General features: G+C 64.5%; 1 protein-coding gene across 4 annotated transcripts in view; it reads left to right on the top strand.

Moving 5' to 3' along the window:
• Nucleotides 1-17904, top strand: part of SMTN (smoothelin) — a 52833-nt gene extending 34929 nt beyond the window's left edge. For 2 of the 4 annotated variants that reach the window (XM_039504410.1, XM_039504408.1), the window contains 8 exons: nucleotides 3024-3099; nucleotides 3618-3782; nucleotides 5199-5261; nucleotides 5520-5580; nucleotides 6213-6383; nucleotides 6478-6601; nucleotides 8589-8740; nucleotides 17245-17904. In XM_039504410.1, the coding sequence (XP_039360344.1) occupies nucleotides 3024-3099; nucleotides 3618-3782; nucleotides 5199-5261; nucleotides 5520-5580; nucleotides 6213-6383; nucleotides 6478-6601; nucleotides 8589-8740; nucleotides 17245-17395 (963 nt within the window). In that variant the 3' untranslated portion in view covers nucleotides 17396-17904. Of the gene's footprint in view, nucleotides 1-3023; nucleotides 3100-3617; nucleotides 3783-5198; nucleotides 5262-5519; nucleotides 5581-6212; nucleotides 6384-6477; nucleotides 6602-8588; nucleotides 8741-10409; nucleotides 10580-17244 lie in introns of all 4 variants that reach the window. The other 2 variants (XM_039504409.1, XM_039504411.1) reach the window with 2 other exon arrangements.
• The last annotated feature ends 898 nt before the right edge of the window (nucleotides 17905-18802 follow it).

Raw genomic sequence — 18802 nt, 5'->3', positions numbered from 1 at the left:
TTCTGATCGCCCCCACAGAGCCAGATCATCCTGTCTCCCTTGGGGACCAGCCCCGCAAGTGAGGCCCATGGGCTGTTGAACGGCTGGATCCCATCTAAAGCCAGCAGGTCCTTGACCTCTCCAGGTTCTGGGCTGCTTTCCCAGGGACTCTGAACGGGGAACACCTGATGGGGGGATTGGCTCCCACCTCAGGGAAGAGATCCACCAGGGGGTCTTCCCCCTTCTCCTCCCAATCCTCCCCTTTCAGGGCCAGGGGTCCCCTCACTCTCCTCCCATCCAGCAGCTCGAAAGGGAAGAACCCTGTGGATTCCTGGGGCACCACCAGCTGCCTCCTGATTCCCCCAGTTCTACTTCCCCTTGGGGAGCCCATTCCCGGTACAGGAATCGCTTCTCCCACAGGACTCTGTCCCTGCCGCCTTCCCCAAGGGGGTTTGCAGTGCGGTGGCCAGCAAGTTCCCTCCGCTTCTCCAAGGAGGGATCCCTCTGCAGCTCGGTCTGGAATTCAGCTGCTGGGGCAGGGAGTGGGACCTGCTCCCTCTCGCTGGCTGGGCCTGGGGTCACAGCCCTCCTGAGCCCTGTCCCTGGTAGCTCCCTCCCTGCCCTGGGATCACTTCCCAGCAGCACGTCTGGACCAGGCAAACCTGGTTGGTAGCTCAGCTGACCTGCCCTGCCTGGGTGTCCCCCCACTCAGCTGGGGTCTCAGCTCCCCCCCGTGCTCAGCACTGCCCTGGCTGTCCCTGTGGGGGCAGGCAGGGAGCTCTCTGCTCTGGTCACAGCATTAGAGCCAGCGTGGGGCGGGGAGCATCTCTCCCTCCCACTCAGCCCCAGGGGGCTGGTTACAGACAGGCAGGTATCCTGAGCCCTGCAGCCCCTCCCCCCTGCCAGCCAGCTCATTTGCATTTTCACTGACCATTTCCATCCTAGCCAATTGGTTCCCTGGATTTGAATACAGGAGCAGGGCCTGGATCCTGTCCCAAAGAGACACAGTCACCCCCCCAACAGGGCCTCCCAGCCGATATCCTGGAGAACCCCAACGACCAGCCAGCCCGACCCCTCCTGGGTCTGCACAGGGATCTGGGCCATAGGCAGGGCGAGGGGCTTCACCCCGGGGACCTTCACCCAGGTCCCACAGCCCCTCAGCATCTGCAGCTGCACCACCACAGTTCTCTCTGTCCCAGGGTCTCGCCACCCCAGGCGTGTTTCCCCACTGACCCCTGGGCAGCCCCCTATGTCTCTCCGCTCCACCATCGCCAGTCCATGCTGCTGCTGCTTCTCCTGCAGCTTTTCCTCGGGCTCTTGCTCTCTCTCACAGTCCTCTCGCTCTCTCAGACTCTGCTCCCATCCCATCCATCTCCGATCCCCTGATGGGGAACCCGATCGTGAAGACCCTCGTCTGGTTGGGGACCAGACTCTCGGGGATGCCTGGCTGCTGCTCCAGCTGCTCCCAGATCCTCTTGTAGCCCCATCTGGGTCAGGAATCTGCTCCTCAGAGTGATCCTCATCCTCCAACTGCACAATTAACTGGGCCTGGGTGAGCTTCCCCATGCGTAACCCTCTCTGTGTGCACAGGATCACAATGTCCTTCTTAAGGAGATGGTAACAGGCCATCACTGCACCGCTCCCAAGTGGCTCTGGACTCACAGGCCTGTGTGCTCTTGACTCCCCCATGGTTTCCAGGGAGAACCCCTAGTGTGCCAGCCCTTCTCGTGGTCACCACCTCTTTGCCAGGGTCGAGCTGCAGACTCCTCCGCCCCTGGGACTGCTCCTGCAATCCCCAGGGGAACCCTGCTACTGCAAAAGTCCTTCTCTCTCCTAGGGTCAAGCGGCAGCTCCTCCGCCCCAAGACTGCTCGCTGCAGTCCTCAGGGGGACCCCGTTACTCCAACCGTCCTTCTCGCTGGTCACACACTCCCAGAGGTTAACTGCCCCCTGAAACCGTCCCTCTCTGAGCCTTCAGCACGCCTGGTCCTCATCATCCCTCCTTTGTTGTACTGCTCCCCAGTCACTTACTGCAAGAAGCGCCATTCACGGGGTGCAGGACATCCCGCCGCTGCCACCAGTTGTCCCGGAGTTCCCGGGCGATGCTTTGGAACTGCTCCCCACCAAGCCAGTCAGGACTTTGGGAAGCCTCCTCTCCCTTGGAGCAGACTTGTTCAGGGCAAGAAGCTCACAGGGCTTCACCTCCTGGGTCTCTCCTTGGAGCATTCAGCGTCCTCTGCCCCTCTGTGCGCTTCCCACAGCGAGTCCACCCCAGCAGGGTCCTGGGGAAGCCACAGGGTAGACGTGACTCTCAGCCAGCCAGTAAAACAGAGGTTTATTCGGTGACAGGAACAGGGTCTAAAACAGAGCTTGTAGGTACAGAGAACCCAACCCCTCGGCCGGGTGCATTCTGGGGGGCAGTGAGCCAGACCCCCACGTCTGCACTTCACTCCTCGTCCCCAGCCAGCTCCAGCCTGAAAAACCCTCCAGCCCCTCCTCTCTGCTGAGTTCCTTTCCTGGGCCAGGAGGTCACCTGACCTCTTTGTCTCCAACACCTTCAGTTGGCACCTTGCAGAGGAGGGGCCCAGGCCATCAGTTGCCAGGAGACAGAGCGTCAGGCATTTAGGTGCACTGGCCCTTTGCTCTGTAGCTACCATACCCGCTTATTCACCACCTAGATACTTAAGAACTGCAGAGGGGACACTGAGGCACCAACACAGTATTCAGAGAAAACATTAAGAACATTCCCAGTTCGTCACAAGGCCGTGGTGGGGCATAGTGGGAGGGTGAGGCCGCGGTGGAGTTTGGGGGCGGCTGTGGGGCAGGATGGGGGTGAGGCCGTGGTGGAGTTTGGGGGCGGCTGTGGGGCAGGATGGGGGTGAGGCCGTGGTGGGGCATGGTGGGAGGGTGAGGCCGCGGTGGAGTTTGGGGGCGGCTGTAGGTCATGGTGGGAGGGTGAGGCCACGGTGGAGTTTGGGGGCGGCTGTGGGGCAGGGGGTGAGGCCACGGTTGCTGAGGTTGCTGGTGTCACGCTTGCCTTGGCAGCTGGACCAGACGTTGGATTTTGAGGAGCGACGGCTGATCCGCTCTGCCATGCGGGAGCTGCGCCAGAGGAAGAGAGGTAGCTGCTCGTGGTTCCCCAAGGGTTGGTGGGGGGGAGCTGTGGGCTCACCCAAGGGCCCGTGTAGGCTGGGGGGTGGCACCTTGACCCTGGCAGCAGGCTGGCAGGGCCGTGGAACAGAAGCAGCAGAGGTGGGTCGGAGCCAGGAGCCGATGTCTGGGCCCTCCCCCAGGGAGGGGCTCGGCGATGCAGGCAGGCAGGCTCTGTAGCCTTTGCGGATCGTTGTGTGCGAGTCTCCACAGTGCCATAGCCTGGAGCCGTCTGGCATGGCAGCATCATGGGCGAGGGGCAGCAGGGGCCTGGCTGGAGAATGGCCCTGTCCCCCTTGCTGTGTCTCCAGCTCGGTCAGGCCAAGGAGTTCCCCACGGGGCCCTGACTCCTGGACGTGTCGCGGAGGATGGACGGGGCAGGGCTGCTGGGCACCCCAGAGAGGTTGTGGTGGCTCCATGCCGGGCAGCATCCGTCGCCCCCGGTGCCCTCATCTCCGTGTTAACGCCACCCCCCGCGTGCATTTGCAGAGCAGCGAGACAAGGAGCGGGGCCAGCGGCTGCAGGAGGTGAAGAGCCAGGCCGCGGCGGGGAAGACAGGCCATGCCACCGAGACCACCACCCGGCAGAGCGCCCAGTCGGCTGATGGCTCGGCCCGCCACACGCTCACCAAAACCGAGCACCTCGTCCAGTCCAGTAAGGGGCCCTGCAAGGCCACTGGGCGCTACCGCTTGGTCTCACGGCGTGGTCCCGCTCACGCTCAGCACAGCCCGCTCGCTCTGTGCCACCCTGGCCCAGGGCCGTCTCTGCTGATCTCTTCTCTGCCACCCTGGCCCAGGGCCGTCTCTGCTGATCTCTTCTCTGCCACCCTGGCCCAGGGCCGTCTCTGCTGATCTCTGCCACCCTAGCACGGGCTGTCTCTGGGTGCCTGCCAGTCTCTGCTGACCTTTTCTCTATCATCTCCCAAGGCGCAGCCCCTGCTCCTGGAGTCTCTCTCTGTTTCTCTCTGTCCTTCGCCGCCCCTGTGCAGACAGTGCTTGGCTGCCTGGGCTTCACTCTGAAAAAGGGCCTCTGGGCCCAGCCACTCCAGGACAGCTGGCAGCCATGGGGCCTGGCTCCACACTGCCGAGAGCACCAGCGCTGATGTGCTCTGCCTTGCCGAGAGCCGTCTGGGCTCTGGAGGTGCAGCCTCTGTGCCAAGAATCCCCTGCTCCCCAGGGGCTCCAGGGACATGCCAGCAATGCTGTGGCAGGCTCAGGGAGAGCTGGACCTGGGGCACAGGATTACACGCACCATGGGGCCTGTATGGGGAGCCCCCAGTGAGCCCGGCCCCCGGCATGGCAGGCATGGAGCCTTTGGGGTGGCCAAGGGTCTGTAACAGGGCCCTTGAAGCCCCTTGTTAAAGCTGGGCCTCCCACTGGCTGGCTGGAGCCATTCCTGGCCTCGCCTGTGCTTCCTCTACCTGCCAGCAGCTGCTGCCCAGGTTGGCATGAGCTCAGGCAGCCAGGCCTTCCAGCAAGCCCTGCCCAGGGGGCTCTGCCGGCAGGGAGGGCTCCAGTCCAGCACAGCCCCCACAGGGCTGGGACTCTTCTCTACCCCATCAGCCTGTGTGCCCTGCCCTCAGCTGCACCCTGCTTCCTACGCCTGTGGCTCCAGGAGCCCTGGCTCTTACGGTTCCTTCCTGTTGCCACCTGCCTTCTCCGGCATACAAGGAAGCTTGGCCACGTGGGCCCTTCCACCAGCTGCTCTGGCTCTTGGCCTGGCCCGGCTCTCGCTGGGTGGCTCTCTCCTCAGACAAGCCTGCCATGGCTTCATACTGCCTCTGCCCTTCGTTCACTGCCACTGGCTTCTTCTCTCCTGTCTCCGGGCTGGGGTAGAGCCTTCTCTGCATCTCCTGCCCTCAGGCCGGGCCCCCTGCCTCCTTCTGCCCCGGACTCTCTGTTGTCTTTGGAGCCTGCTGCACACACACCCATTGGCCTGGCCTTTGCGGGACGCGCTGGCCTCACTCAGCTGCCTCTCTGCAGCCACGCCGGCTCGCTGGCCCTGCCCTCTGCAGGGGCGGGTCTCGCCCCACCCTGGCTGATCCTTCTTTGTCTTTTCCTCCCTTTGCAGATGACGGCACCAAAACCTCCCGGATGACGACAGTGGAGTCGAGCTACACAAAGAGATCGGAGAGTAAGGGCCCTTTGCCCCGTCCTGGCCTGCTCTCCTGCCACCTGGTGGCAATTCCCCCTTCCTCTGGGGGCACCTGCTTGCCCATTGGCGCTGGGCATTCAGCCCTAGGCCGGGGGGGAGGGGCAGCCACTTGCCCGTTGGTGCTGGGCCCTGGCGGAAGCAGGCTGCGGTGCCTCTGGGCAGCGCCAGGCACAGGGAAAAGACAGCTCCCACTACCTGCCTCACCAGTGACTGAGGTTCTTCTCCTTGTCTCTGCAGATGGGAGCACGTTTGTCCAGACCAAATCCTCCTACAGCTCCTCGTCCAAGAAGGTGGGCAGGTGAGTGACACCCTGCTGAACGGGCAGTGCCCCACACCCGTGCCCTGGGGAAGGTGGAGAAAGGCATGACAGCTCAGTGTGTGCCGCTCGAGCTCCTTGGGCTGCTTGCCTCCACCTGCTGGGGTCCATGGGTGGCACAGGCCTCTACTCACCGTATTTGGGTGTCCCCAAGGGTCAGCGACCTTGGTTACCCTCCACCCCCCCAGGGCACCTGCTGTCGCCCAGCCTGCTGCCTGCTACGTGTCCTTCCAGCAGCCCCCACGGGGTGTCGGCCTTTGGGAGTCTTGTGATGTCCCACATGGCTGAGTGCCCAGTGCACTGTGGGAGGCCTGGGAGAACCCGGGGCCTGTCACTCAGGGATCTCTGAGCACTGTGCAGACCCCACTGATCTAAGGCTCTCACAACTCTGAGTGGTGTCATCCCTGCCACATGAAGGCAGATTCTCCCCTGGTTTGGGGGGCCCCGTTGAGACCTTTGGGCCTGCAGCTGAGTCTGGGGAGCTGCAGCTGCTCCTTGAGGGCCCCCATGGGTGGAGTTGAAAAGATCCCTGCACCCCCTCCCCGGGGTGCTGTTGGGACCTGGCTGAACAGAGACCCCCTTCCATGCTGAGTCTGTCACTCTCCCTCCCCCAGCATCTTTGACCGTGAGGACGAGAGCAGCTCGCGCCAGGGCAGTCTGGCCGCTCTGGAGCGGCGCCAGGCCGAGAAGAAGAAGGAGCTGCTGAAGGCTCAGAACCTGCCCAAGACATCGGCCACACAGGCGCGGAAGGCCATGATCGAGAAGCTGGAGAAGGAGAGCGGGAGGTGAGGGCGCCGGGTGTGGCCGGGGCAGGGTTGGGCTGGGGTGGGCCGGTACTGTGGGCAGTTGACCAACATGCTGTGTGTGTGTTCCCTGCAGCCCCTCGAGCCCAGCCATGTCGCGGGTGGCCGTGCAGCGCTCCTCCAGCTTCGGCGTCCCCAACGCCAACAGCATCAAGCAGATGTTGCTGGACTGGTGCAGAGCGAAGACCCGGGGCTACGAGGTCAGTGCCCCTCTTCCTGTGCAGCTCCTGGCCAGGCTGGGCCCACTCCCTGCCCCCCACCCTCCGGGGCTAGGGTTGCCAGATCTGGAACACCACTGACCAGGCTATTAAAAATCTGGTTGGTGGTGGTGCCGGTGCAGTGGAGCTGGCAGGCTCCCTGCCTGGCTCCCGGAAGCGGCCAGCATGTCCCACCTGCTCCTGGGCGGAGGGGCAGCCAGAGGCACTCTGTGCGCTGCCCCTGCCTGCAGGTGCCAACTCTGCAGCTCCCATTGGCTGGGAACCGTGGCCAATGGGAGCTGCAGAGGCACAGAGCCAGCTGGCCCCTCTGCCTAGGAGCAGGAGGGATGTGCCGGCCGCTGCCCAGAGCCCACACCCGGAATCCCCTCCTGGACCCCACGCCACCTCCCACACTGCGATCCCCTTCCCCAGTGCAGAGCCCCCTCCTGCACCCCAAACCCCCTTATCCTTGGCCCCACACCCCAACCTCTTGCCCGGTGAAAATGAGCAGGTGAGCGAGAGTGGGTGAGAGGAAGTGACAGGAGGGAGGGTGGATGGAGTGAGTGGGGGCGGGGCCTTGGGGAAGAGGCGGGGCAAGAGTGTTCAGTTTTCTGCCATTAGAAAGTTGGCCCCCCTAGGGGGGCTCCGAGCAGCAGGCCCTGCTCACCCCCACCCTCCTTCCGCTACAGCTCCTGGCCAGGCTGGGCTCTCCTTTCCCCTCCCTTTCACCCCTAGTCCCCACCCTGCTCCCCATCCCCTTTGGCTCTTGGCCAGGGCCTGCTCAGGGATGAGCTAAATCCTAAGAACTGGTTCCCTGCCGGGTCCTTGGCGGCACTTCGGCAGCGACGGGGTCTTCACTTGCTCCGGGTTTTCGGCGGCGGGTCCTTTACCCGGAGCCAGTGAAGGACCCACCACCGAAGTGCTGCCGAAGACCCGGTAGGGAACCATGCGGTGAGTACAAGCCCCACAGACCTGTCTCTTCCCTCCCCCCAACCCACATCCTGCCCCTCCTGAACCCACAACCCATCACCCCCCCCCTGCTCCTTGTCCCCTGACCCCCCCCTCCCGAGACTCCCCACCCCTACCCAACTCGCCCCGATCCCGGTCCCTGACTGCCCCGACCCCATTCACCACCACCCCGACAGACCCCCCAGACCTCCCACGCCTACCCAACCCGCCCCCCCCCGTTCCCCATCCTCTGACTGGCCCCACTGAACCTCTGCCCCATCCAACACCTCCCTGCCCGCGGGACTCCCTGCCCCTTATCCAACCCCCCCAGCCCCTTACCATGCCGCTTACCTCCCCCCTCTCCCGGAGCCTCAGCGCGCTGCGTCCAGGAGCTCCTGCCGCTTGGCCTGCTGGAGCTCGCAGCCCTGCCCCCTTACCACGTGGACCTGAGCTGCCCCCGGAGCCACGCTGCTGCAGCGCTGTCCAGGGCCGCTCCTGGACGCGGCACGCTGAGGATCCAGGAGAGGGGGGAGGCAGGGATAAGTGGCGTGGTAAGGGGCCGGGGCCAGGGGGGTTGGATAAGGGGCAGGGAGTCCCGGGGACAGGGAGTGTGGGGGAGGTGGTGGACAGGGAATGGGGGGAGGTTGAGGGGGAAGGCGGGGCCAGGGGGAGCCTCAGAGATTCTCGTGGGGGCCCCTCTTGCCCCCCCACTCTGGGCGGCCCTGCCAACCCCTCCTCCCAGTCCCGGCCTGGCCCCCTTACCATGCTGCTCAAAGCAGCAGGAGCTGCCGAGCTGCCCAGAGCGCTGGTGCCGGCGGCTCTGTCGGGGGGGGAGGGGCTGGGGGAGCCTCCCCGGCTGGGAGCTCAGGTGGGCCGGACAGGACGGTCCCGCGGGCCGGAGTTTGTCCACCCGCCCACCCCTTTAGCAACTGGTTCTACTCCTTTTTCTAAATTTAACAACCGGTTCTTGTGAACCGGAGCAAACCGGCTCCTGCTCACCTCTGGGCCTGCTCCCTCTCCTGACCCTGCCTCTGCCCCGCAGCACGTGGACATCCAGAACTTCTCCTCCAGCTGGAGCGACGGCATGGCCTTCTGCGCCCTCGTCCACAACTTCTTCCCCGAGGCCTTCGACTACACACAGCTGACGCCCCAGAACCGCCGCCGCAACTTTGAGGTGGCCTTCTCCTCGGCAGAGTACGTACCCCTCCCCGCTGCACCGTGCGGGCCGAGGCAGGGGCCCTTCCCGCTCCACTGGCTCAGGAGCATGGCACTGCCCTGCTAAGGCTGGCGCGGGGAAGCAGCAAGTGCCCCCAGGGCTGCCTCTCCTCCGAGCTGAGCCGGCTCCCTGCTGCCCTGCCACGTGCTTGGGGCTCTCGGGCCGGCTCTGCTGCTTCCCAGCATGCCGTGCGTGCCTGCTCTGGCCTGACCCTGGGCAAAGCGACGTCCGCGCAGGTGCATAGGAAGCCAGCGCAGCTCAGTGCAGAGGTGTCGGGTCAAACCCCTCTCGCCCTGTAGCCCTGAGCATCACTGAGACGGCCCCGGAGCAGCCTTCGCAAGGGACTGAATGATTCCCCAGAGAGCTCTTTGCCCGTAACCAGCAGCCGCTGCCCCGCCATGCCCCTGAGCACCGACAGTGGCCGGCCTTCCCTGGCTAACCCTGGGCGCACGGAGCCCCTGCCCCTGCCACCGTCCCCCTCTTCTAACCGCTTGAACGCTGGAGCAAAACCTGTGCAGGGTGAGGCCCCTCAAGCTGTCTGGGGCTTGACTGGCGTCGAGTGGGGAGGGGATGCGGGGCCTGGTGCAGTGCAGTGCTGCAGCCTGGGCGGCTTGGGGCTGCGTCCCGCCCCGGGGGCTATTGCAGCTTCCGGAGCTCCCCCTTTTCGCTTCTGGTTTCCTGGGGCGCTGAGAAAAGGGAGCGGGTCCAGCTGGAGGCTGAGTGTCAGCCCCTCTCCTTCCTTCTGTCTCTCCATCCATCCATCCATCCACCTCTCTCTCCTTCCCTTCAGTGGCTGGCTGCACCCTCGCAGAGCCAGAGGCAGGCTAGTTTCTCCGGTGTCTCCACAGGCTGGGGAGGGGTGTGTCGGAGGGTCTCTGAGTTTCCTTGGCCCGTGCAGGCTGCCCTGCGGGGGATGACGTCTGGGGGCCAGGAGGCCCCAGACGGTGCGTGGGTGTCGGCTCCCCAGGCCCGCGCGCTCTTTTGTCTAGTCCGCACAGGGTACAGTGAGCGGTGGGGTGCGGGGTGCGTGTGCCTGGGACTTCCGCCTTCCTATTAATGATGCCTTTTGCCTTAACGGGGACCGGTGCGTGGACCATGAGAGCAATCGATCCCTCCAGCCTGGAAGCCAGGTGGCCCTTCCCCTTCCTCCCCCTCCGGCCCTCGGTGAGCTGCTTGCACTGATTCCAAGCGGAGCCAGGCGAGGAGGGAGCCGGGCCTTCCCCTCTGCCAGCCCATCTCTATACGCAGCTATATAGAGAGCCGCTCCGCTCTGGAATCCGCTCCTCAACCACTGGTTGGCGCCAGAGCACTTCACTCCCTTCCTCTCCTCCTCCTCCTCCTCTGTCTCGCTCTGTTCTTCTGCTCTGGATCTCCTCACGCTGGACCTCACACTCCCGCACCTCTGACCCCCCCCGGCTGTGCTCGTGTAGCCCCGATTCCTGGTAGTCTCACCGTGGCAGTAGTGCAGCGGTACCCGGGAATGCGCACCCTCCCCAGAGCATGTGTGAACTGGAGCGTTGTTATGGCCCCAGGGGAATGTGAATTGGATTGATACGTTTCTCTTGTTCTCTCTCTCTCTCTCTTCCCCCCCACCCCCCTCCCCGACTGGGCTGTGATCACTCGCTCCCCCTTTCCCCCCGCCCCCAGGAAGCACGCAGACTGTCCGCAGTTGCTCGACGTGGAGGACATGGTCCGGATGCGCGAGCCGGATTGGAAGTGTGTGTACACATACATTCAGGAGTTCTATCGCTGCCTGGTCCAGAAGGGGCTGGTAAAAACCAAAAAGTCGTAGCCTATTTACACCCCTGGGAGCGATGGTGAGAATCTTCCTCAATCTACCGCCCAGCCCCGGCTTGGCCGTGCTCAGCAGGAGGGGGCAGCGAGGGGCCTGGTTGCGCTGTGCTGAGCTGGGGGCTAGCGGGCAGGGCAATGTCGCGGTGCAGCTGTGCAGTAGGTCAGGGGAGGGGGGGTGAGTCCTGCCATCCATGGGGTGGAGGGCTGGGGGGCACACCCCTCTTCCCAGAGAGCAGGCCAGACGTCAGGGCACCAAGGGGCTGAGCCCTGTTAGCCAGACTGACTCTGAGCTCAGCCAGGGCTGTCCAGCAACACTGCCTGAGTGTCAGCATCTAGAATGGGGGCCGGGGAGGGGAACAGGCCGTTGCACCCCAGCACAGCACGCGGGCTGGGCCCCCGCCAGGCGGGGGGGTGCCCTGACGAGATTTCCCTCCCCAGCTCTCTGAGCCCAGGATGTAGGGCACTGCTGCTTTAATTACACCTCCCCCTGTGTTGGAGCAGCCTGCTGCGGGATCGAGGGCTGGCAGCGCGACTCCTGCAGCCCTCCCTGCCCCATTGCTCGTGCTGTGTGGGCGCCCCTCCGGCAGGGCCAGGGGGCTAGCGACCTGGGCCTGGTGCTTCCTCAGTCTGTGTCCTGCAAGCGCAGCGTTCTCGGCCCTCTGCCACAGGCCAGCGAGGCTGAGCCGGGGTTCAGGCGAGGGGAGTGAGCCCTCCCACTCCAAGGTGCCTCCTAGTCATATATGGGCAGGCGACGGGAGCAGGGAGCCTGGAAAGTGTGACTCAGGCACGTCCATCACACTGCTCCTTGTTTGTGTTTGGGCCTGTCTGGGGGCATCTCTGCTCCCGCTGGAGCCTCCCCCGGCCCGTGGGCCCCACGCTGCACTCCGCACACTGCAGACTCAACTATGCCTTTATAAGGGCAGGGATTCTCCTGAGGTGGCCTCAAGCTTTTCCATCACAAACCCAGACCGCTCGGTGCTGCTGCCTGGGGCTGCATTTCCAGAGGTGCTGGAACCAAGGGGAGCAGCAGCTGCTAGCTGGGGGCACCTGGGCTCCAAGCCCCCCAGAGCCAGTAGGGCCCCCCAGGCTGCAGATGTCACTGCAGTGATCACCCACTCTCTGCTGCAGTGCAGGACTCAATACATTGAAAGAACCATTCGGGGCCTAGGACTGGAGCAGGATGGGTTGGCATTGGCCAAGCTGTATGGGAGGAGAGCTGCAGGGCAGAGGGCCCCTGGGGTAGCTAAGTGGGCATGCCTGGCGGGGGGGGGCAGAAATTGTCTTTCTCCCCAGTGCTGAATGTCCTGAGCAGTGCTGGTTCTGCCCCGCTCCAGGCCCATGCTGGTGGAAGCAAGGAGGCACTGTTGGGGGAGGGGCACAGGACGGTGCCTGCCCCATTCTGGCTGTCACAGAGTCCCCAGGCGATGCTCTGGAACTGCTCCCCACAAAGCCAGGCAGGACTTTGGGGAGCCTCCTGTCCCTTGGAGCAGACTGTCCCCAGGGCAAGAAGCTCACACGGCTTCACCTCCTGGGTCTGACCTTGGAGCATTCAGCATCCTCTGCCCCTCCGTGCGCTTCCCACAGCAAATGTGCCCAGATGGGGTCCTGGGGAAGCCAGAGGGTCCTGCACCCCCACTTCACAGTCAGACGTGACTCTCAGCCAGCCAGTCAAACAGAGGTTTATTAGATGACAGGAACATGGTCTAAACCAGAGCTTGTAGGTTCAGAGAACGGGACCCCTCAGCCGGGTCCATTCTGGTGCCCAGCGAGGCAGACAACCCCGTCTGCCCTCACTTCCCGGCCCCAGCCAGCTCCTAACTGAAACCCCCGGCAGCCCCTCCTTTCTGGCCTTTGTCTCTTTCCCGGGCCAGGAGGTCACCTGACATTTGTTCTCCCCCACCTTTAGCATCACCTTGCAGGGGGGAAGGGCCCAGGCCATTAGTTGCCAGGCAACAGAGGGTCGGCCAGGAACTGAGGGCCCCCCCACAGTATTCAAAGGAAACGTTAAGAACAGCCCCACTTCGTCACACTGGCACTTTTGGCCAAATGCCTGGAAGCCGCTGGGCCAGCGAGCCCCTTTCACTCCCAGCGCCGCTGGCCCTGGCAGGGAGCGCCGAGCCAGTGTGTGGGTGTGTGTGGGGGGGGCTGGGTACTGCGTGTGCACTGAGCCTGCCCCCCCCCCCACCTTCAGGGCATACAGCAGCTTGTCCAGATGGGCAGGGCTGAGCCCACCCTTGGTGCAGATCAGCAGGTGTTGGCGAGAGCGGGAGGCAGGGTGGGAAGCTCCGTGTGCAGGGGTGTGGGGCAGCCCACTCAGGTTCTTGTGTGGGTCCCCAGCTGGCTGCTGTGTCCTGCTGTTACCGTGGCTTAGGGGGAGCCGGGCTGCTGCAGCTGGGTGCGGTAGTGAGCAGCAGCTCCCAGCTGTTCTGTCACAAGCCAGCATCCCTTCACTTCCGCCTCAACTGCCCACAACTGCCATACTGCTCCGCCCCGCCCTGCCCAGGCGGCCTGAGCTGGGAGAATAACACACTGCAAGGGGTGCGCGCTCAGAACTGGCAGCAGCAAACGGCTGGTGGATGGAGCTCTGCCACGGCTCGCTGTGTATCCTTGGGCAAGTGGTGCCTCGGTTTCCCCACCTGCAGCGGTGGAAGGCTGCTGAAGGGGCTGATGAGTGGTGGGGCAGCACATGGAGCTCCTTGGCTGGAAGGTTGCTGAGTGATCTCAGCCCTGCACAAGGCAGGCAGAGGGTGGGGTGGGTGGGGACTGAGACTCCTCTCTCTAAGGCACAGGGTGGGGGGTGGGGGATGGGGCTGAGCTTGGGGGAGGGGGCTGGTGCTGTTGTTCCCTCCAGCAGGAGGCACTCCCCCGCCTGTGTGAGGGGAGTCAGGCATGCCCTGGGGGCAGGCCCCTCCCTGTGCAGGCCTCGCTGGGGGGGATTTCCTGCTCTGGGCTCTGCCCCGGGCCTGAGCAGCGCAGGGAGGGCCTGGCCCCTAGGAAATCAGCCACTTGGTGGTAGGAAGCCCGAGCGGGCAGCAGGGCTGTGAGCAGCTGGGCTTTGCCCGAGCCCCTGCCAGGGAGCTGGCTGGACCCAGCACCTCCGGGCTGGGCTGTGCACATGCTGGTGGCATGGGCCAGGCTCTCCCAGCCTCCCCGCAGCACCATCGCTGCTCAGTGCCAAGGGGCTCCAGTGTCCGGACAGACAGGGGCTGGGGAGGGGTCTTCTGCATTATGGGGCCGTTTCCCAGTGAGTTGGGGGGTCCTGGGTGCTGGCTACACAGCAGCCTGCTGCTGTACCCATAGCTGCCACTGCTGGGGGCTGTTCCTGCTGCACCATGCGCTTGGGGCACCCGGTGCCTGGGCCTGTTCAACAGAAGGGGCTGATGTCTGGGGGAAGAGGGATCCTTCATCCCCCTCCAACACTTCCACACAGTGATCTCTCAGCGCTTTACAGGCCCGAGCCACCTGGGCCCCCAGTCTCACCCCGGCCCCCGCTGGGCTGGCTGCTCAGGGGGGCTGTGCCAGCCCTGGGGAGGGGGACACTGGCTCTAGGCTTGTGCTCACCCACCAGCCCTTGCTCCCTCTGCAGGTGGGATGTCAGATGGGCCTGAATGCACGGCTCTGCCCTGAGCGCGAGCTGGGCAAGGCCTGGCACTGGGTTACCAACTCCATTCCTTCAGGCTCACCCCTCTTCCAGGCAGGGCTGCTGCTCTCTGCTGTGGGGCTTGGCATCTCTGCAGAGCCCCAGTGCTCCCCCACGATTTAGCCATGTGCCCCATTAAAATCCCCCCCATTTCCACCACCCATTCCAGTCCCAGGTAGCAGAGCAGCTGGCAGAGCCTGGCCAGCCAGTGGGGGCCTTGGGGGAGCCCCCACCTCCCCTTTCCTGCACTGTTTGCAACAGCTGCCGTCTAGTGACAATGGCTCCCAGTAGAACCTGCCTCCGGGAGCCTCTGCTGGAGCTCTGGGTGCAGAGTCTGGGCCATGCCCAGCCTGGCTTGTTCCCCCACACTGCTCCCATAACCTCTGTCTCTGCTGCAGCTTCCCCCTGCACCCTCTCCTGGGGAGGTGGGGGGCACTATGTGCCCCTGGGGCAGGCAAGGGGCTGGTACAAGGCTAGTAATCCTGCTTCGGCTGTGGCCCAGACCTGCAACACTTCCTCCCCGGGGGCTGCACCCAGGGCTTCCATGACACTGCTGAGGGTGGGTCTGGCAGGCACCTCATGGGCTCAGCCCTGAGCCTTTCACCACCTCCCCTGCAGAGCAGCCCTCCAGGGGAAGGAGGTGAGGTGCAGCTTGGCTGGACCTGCCAGGTTGGCTCATCTGCACTTTGCAGCGTTTGGCTGAGGGTAGGGTCGTAGCTGTGCTCCCGCTCCCCTGGCAGCCCCAGTTCTCTTTGCTCCAGGTGCGGTTTCTGCCCCGGCTGCTCGCAGGGAGTTAATACAGCAAGACCCCTCTGCTTTGGCTGCGGTGTGGCACAGGAACTACAGCTCCCAGCATGCATTGCCTCCCCTGGTGCTGAGAGGGTGCTGAGCTGCAGGCTGGGACCTTGAGTGGCTGCCCCTGTGGGCCCTGGGCAGCTCGCTGTAGCATTTCTCACCCTCGCCCCGTTGGCGTGGGGGGTGCTGACAGGGCCGTCCCTCCTGCTCTGGGAAGGACGGCACAGGAGCTGTTGGCGTGTGGAGCCCGGGCAGGCCTGGGGTGCGACCTGCAGCACCAGAACATTTCCAGCAGCAGCCTGTGCCAGGAGCTGCTGTGTGCCAGGCCGTGTCGTCCCTGGGCGAAGCTGCAAAACCGGGCTCCTGCTTCCTTCCACCCTGGGGCTGGCTCGGGGAACAGGGATGGTTATTTCCCCTGCTGGGCTGGTGGGGGGTGAGCCAGAGCAGGTCGCAGCTGTGGTGCTTTGGCGGGGGGGGGGGGGGTGCCTCCTGGCACAAGGGCCAAGGACAATGGGCTCTGGGGGCTGAGCAGCCCTGGAGGGCCCTGGCTGGGGGAGGTGTGGGATGTGCCTCTGCCCATGCGGTACCTAGACTGCCCGTCTGTGCCCACTCGCTCCCCTAGCCTGGATCCCAGCCGGGCTTCAAATCCTGCTGTGACGCCGGGGTGAGCCTCAGCCCAGGACTGATGGTGTTGCAGCCTCTGCCTGGGGAGCTGTAAAGACATTGGTTTCTCGGGCCTGGGTGGGGAGGGTGAGTCTGCCCAGGCTGGAGCGTACCTGTTCACCTCAGGCCCAGGCTGCCTGGCACACAGCTCTGTGGGCAGCCAGCCGCACTGGTTCCCGATGGGGCAGTTTGCAATCAGGAGTGTTAGGGAGCAGACCGGCAGCCTCCTCAGCCAGTGGGGGCCTGCCTGGGTTGCTCCAACGCCGCCAGTCGCCTGCTGGGGAAGTGTTCGGGCGGGCGGGCAGTGCCTGCTGCCTATTGAGGCCTTGGGCCACCCTGGGCCTGCGATCTGCCTGCGCCCTCAGCCTGGGGACCTGAGGATAGGAGTTGAGGGCATTAGGATCAGGCCCGTTGCCTGGAGCACCTGCTGTGGTGCCAGTGGGATGGTTGTGCACATCTGGGGGGGGGGATTTCTGGGCCTGTGCAGAAAGGAACTCCCATCCTGGGGCGGAGGGGACATGGTGGCAGGGCCCTGCTGCTGCTGTGTTCTCAGCTGGGCACAGCACGCCCTTGGCTGCAGGGGGGGAGAGGATGGGGGATTGAGGGAGCACAGGGAGGAGCTGCGGAGGAGGCTCTTGTGGGGAGAGGGGGTGAGTCCTGCGGTGTGTGGTCAGGGGCTCGTGCAAACGTCTGCCCTTATTCTGGGTACCTGCTGCCCCATGGCTGGCACTGGAGCTAAAGCTGTAGGCTGCCCTGTTCCTGTCAGAGGGGCCCGGTGAGGGAGGCGGCTGCCATGGGACCCAAGGGGTGGGAGGCTTAGGAGGGAGACAGGACAGGGGAAGGGTGGCACTTCAGCTCCCCAGCCAGGCGGTGTTGGGGGGTGCTCTCCTTTCTGTGGGCACATCCCAGGAACAGGTTAACTCATGGGCTGAGGGCACGGCCCCCTCCGGGCGCTGGAGGTGAGCATAGGCCAGGGGTTGTGGGATGGCCTGGGGCTCTGTGAGGGAAGCTGCACTCAAGTCAGGCCCAAGGTTTAAAGGCAATGGGCACTAGCCCTGGAGCCAGGCAGCTGAGGCGAGCGGGCCTGGGGCCACCTCACAGCTCACAGGGAGAGGAGCAGGGGCAGGGATGTGGGGGTGAGGCTGGGAGGAGAAAGTGGAATATGTGGCAGGTGCCAGCTGTGAGGGTGATGGGGCCAAGTTGCTGGCTGGCTGGTGAGAGCCAAGGCTCTGGGCAGTGGGTCATGTGGGCAGGACCTAGGGGGAAGCTGCACTGCTGGGCACCCCACCCGCCTGGGTGTGCGTTTGTCCGAGATGTTTAACTGAAGGGAGCGGCTGGTGCACCAGGGTTACCCGTGCCAGCTGGGCCAGGTGCACTACTGGTTGTGGAGGGAGCCCTGGGTGGTGGCTAGTGCTGTTGGGCGGGGGGCCATGCAGGATGTGAGCAAGGCCTGGTGCTTGGGAGCGGGGAGGGGCTGTGTGGGGTTTCGGCGGGTGTGCGGTGGGAGCTGAGCAGTGGGGGCTCTCGGCAGGGCAGGGGCTGGCCTGCAGGAGGCAGTCGTGCCCGCAGCTCATTGCCCTCTCCCCGCAGGATGCTGGTTGACTGCATGCCCCTGGTGGAGGTGGAAGACATGATGATCATGGGGAAGAGGCCAGACTCCAAGTGCGTCTTCACCTACGTGCAGTCCCTCTACAACCACCTGCGGCGCCATGAGTTACGCTTGCGGCAGAAAGAGTTCTAGAGCCCCCCCCCGTCCTGCCCCTGCTGCCCTGGGCACGGCTGCAGCGTGAATAGACCCCCGCTGCCCCCCGCAGGGACCCAGGTGTGCAGGGGGGGCACCCACTTGCCCCCAGCAGACCTGCCCACCCACCTGGCTGCCCTGAGGGGCCTGGGTGAGGCTGAGACCGGTCCTGCACTGTCTGTGCTCTGCCCCCTCTGTCCATGTTACGAGCTCCCTCCAGCTGCTGCTCTGCCCCATGGTCCCTGGCCTGGTCCCCCTGCCAGCTTGGCTCTCACCCCCTGCCCTGTGCTTTCTATAGTATTGTTTTAAGTTATTCATGTTAAAGGAATTGTTTTTATGCTGTGCAATACCCCCTCCCCCCGCCGGGCTGGGAGAGCCCTGGGTACGTCTCAGGCAGGGCCGGCTTTCGGAAGTGCGGGGCCCAATTCGAACAGTTTTGACAGGGCCCCGGCAGAGATGACTTTAAAAAAAAAAAAGTGGGGCTTTGTACTCACCGGCTGGTGCTCCGAGTCTTCAGCGGCGGGTCCTTCACTCACTCCGGGTCTTCAGCGGTACTGAAGGGCCCACCACCGAAGTGCCGCCTTAGACCTGGAGTGCCGCTGGGTGAGTAAAAATTAAAAAGGCGCCTCCAGCCAGGGAAGGGATTCTCCCTGGGCGCGGGGCCCGATTCGGAGGAATTGGTGGAATAGGCCGAAAGCCGGCCCTGGTCTTGGGCTGGCTGTCGGGCCAAGGCCCTGCCCTGTCTGGCTGTGGTCCTGGGCGCCGCATGGTGGCAATGGGCTGGCATGGTGCTGTAGACCCCTGGCCCAGGGGGTTGTCACTGGAGTTAGGGGGGCAGGTGAGGGAGCGTCCCAGGGCTTGTGGCCTGGGTAGCTGGGCTCTGGGTGCAGCACACGTGTGTGTGTGTGGGGGGGGTTCTCGGGGGGGAGGTGCACTCCAGAAGGGTGCTGCTCACACCCCTGCTTGCAGCCCTCTCCCTTGGGAACTTCCGCACTCAGCACTGTGCCCACCCTTGGGGGCAGCGCCCACATTGGCACGCTGCTGCCTGCTGCTCACCCCCACCCCCAGGAGGCACTGCCAGTGCTGGGACCCACATCCCTTTGCCCTGGGGAGCTGGACTGGAACCTGGTGAGGGGGGTGGGCTACTGGGGCACAGGCCCTCCCCAGTGGGGCAGCCCCCCAGGGCTTGGCATGGTACCGCCCACTTGATTCCCAGCCCGCCGAGCTGGCCCTGGGCCCTTTGCACTCAGTGTCACTAGCCGATTGTGTAACCATTTCTACACCTGCATAGACACTTGTATCACCAGCCTGACAATAAAGTTCTGTTATACAGGGCCCGGCCTCTGCTCCTTGCCACCCCTGGGTGGGCAGAGGGCTGGCTGTGGCAATGCTCCCACTACCCTGGCT

Source organism: Mauremys reevesii, linkage group 18 (genome assembly GCF_016161935.1).
Source record: "Mauremys reevesii isolate NIE-2019 linkage group 18, ASM1616193v1, whole genome shotgun sequence".
NCBI classification, from domain to species: domain Eukaryota; kingdom Metazoa; phylum Chordata; order Testudines; family Geoemydidae; genus Mauremys; species Mauremys reevesii.
The sequence above is the reverse complement of the archived record's forward strand: the minus strand, read 5'-3'. Positions and strand labels throughout refer to the sequence as shown.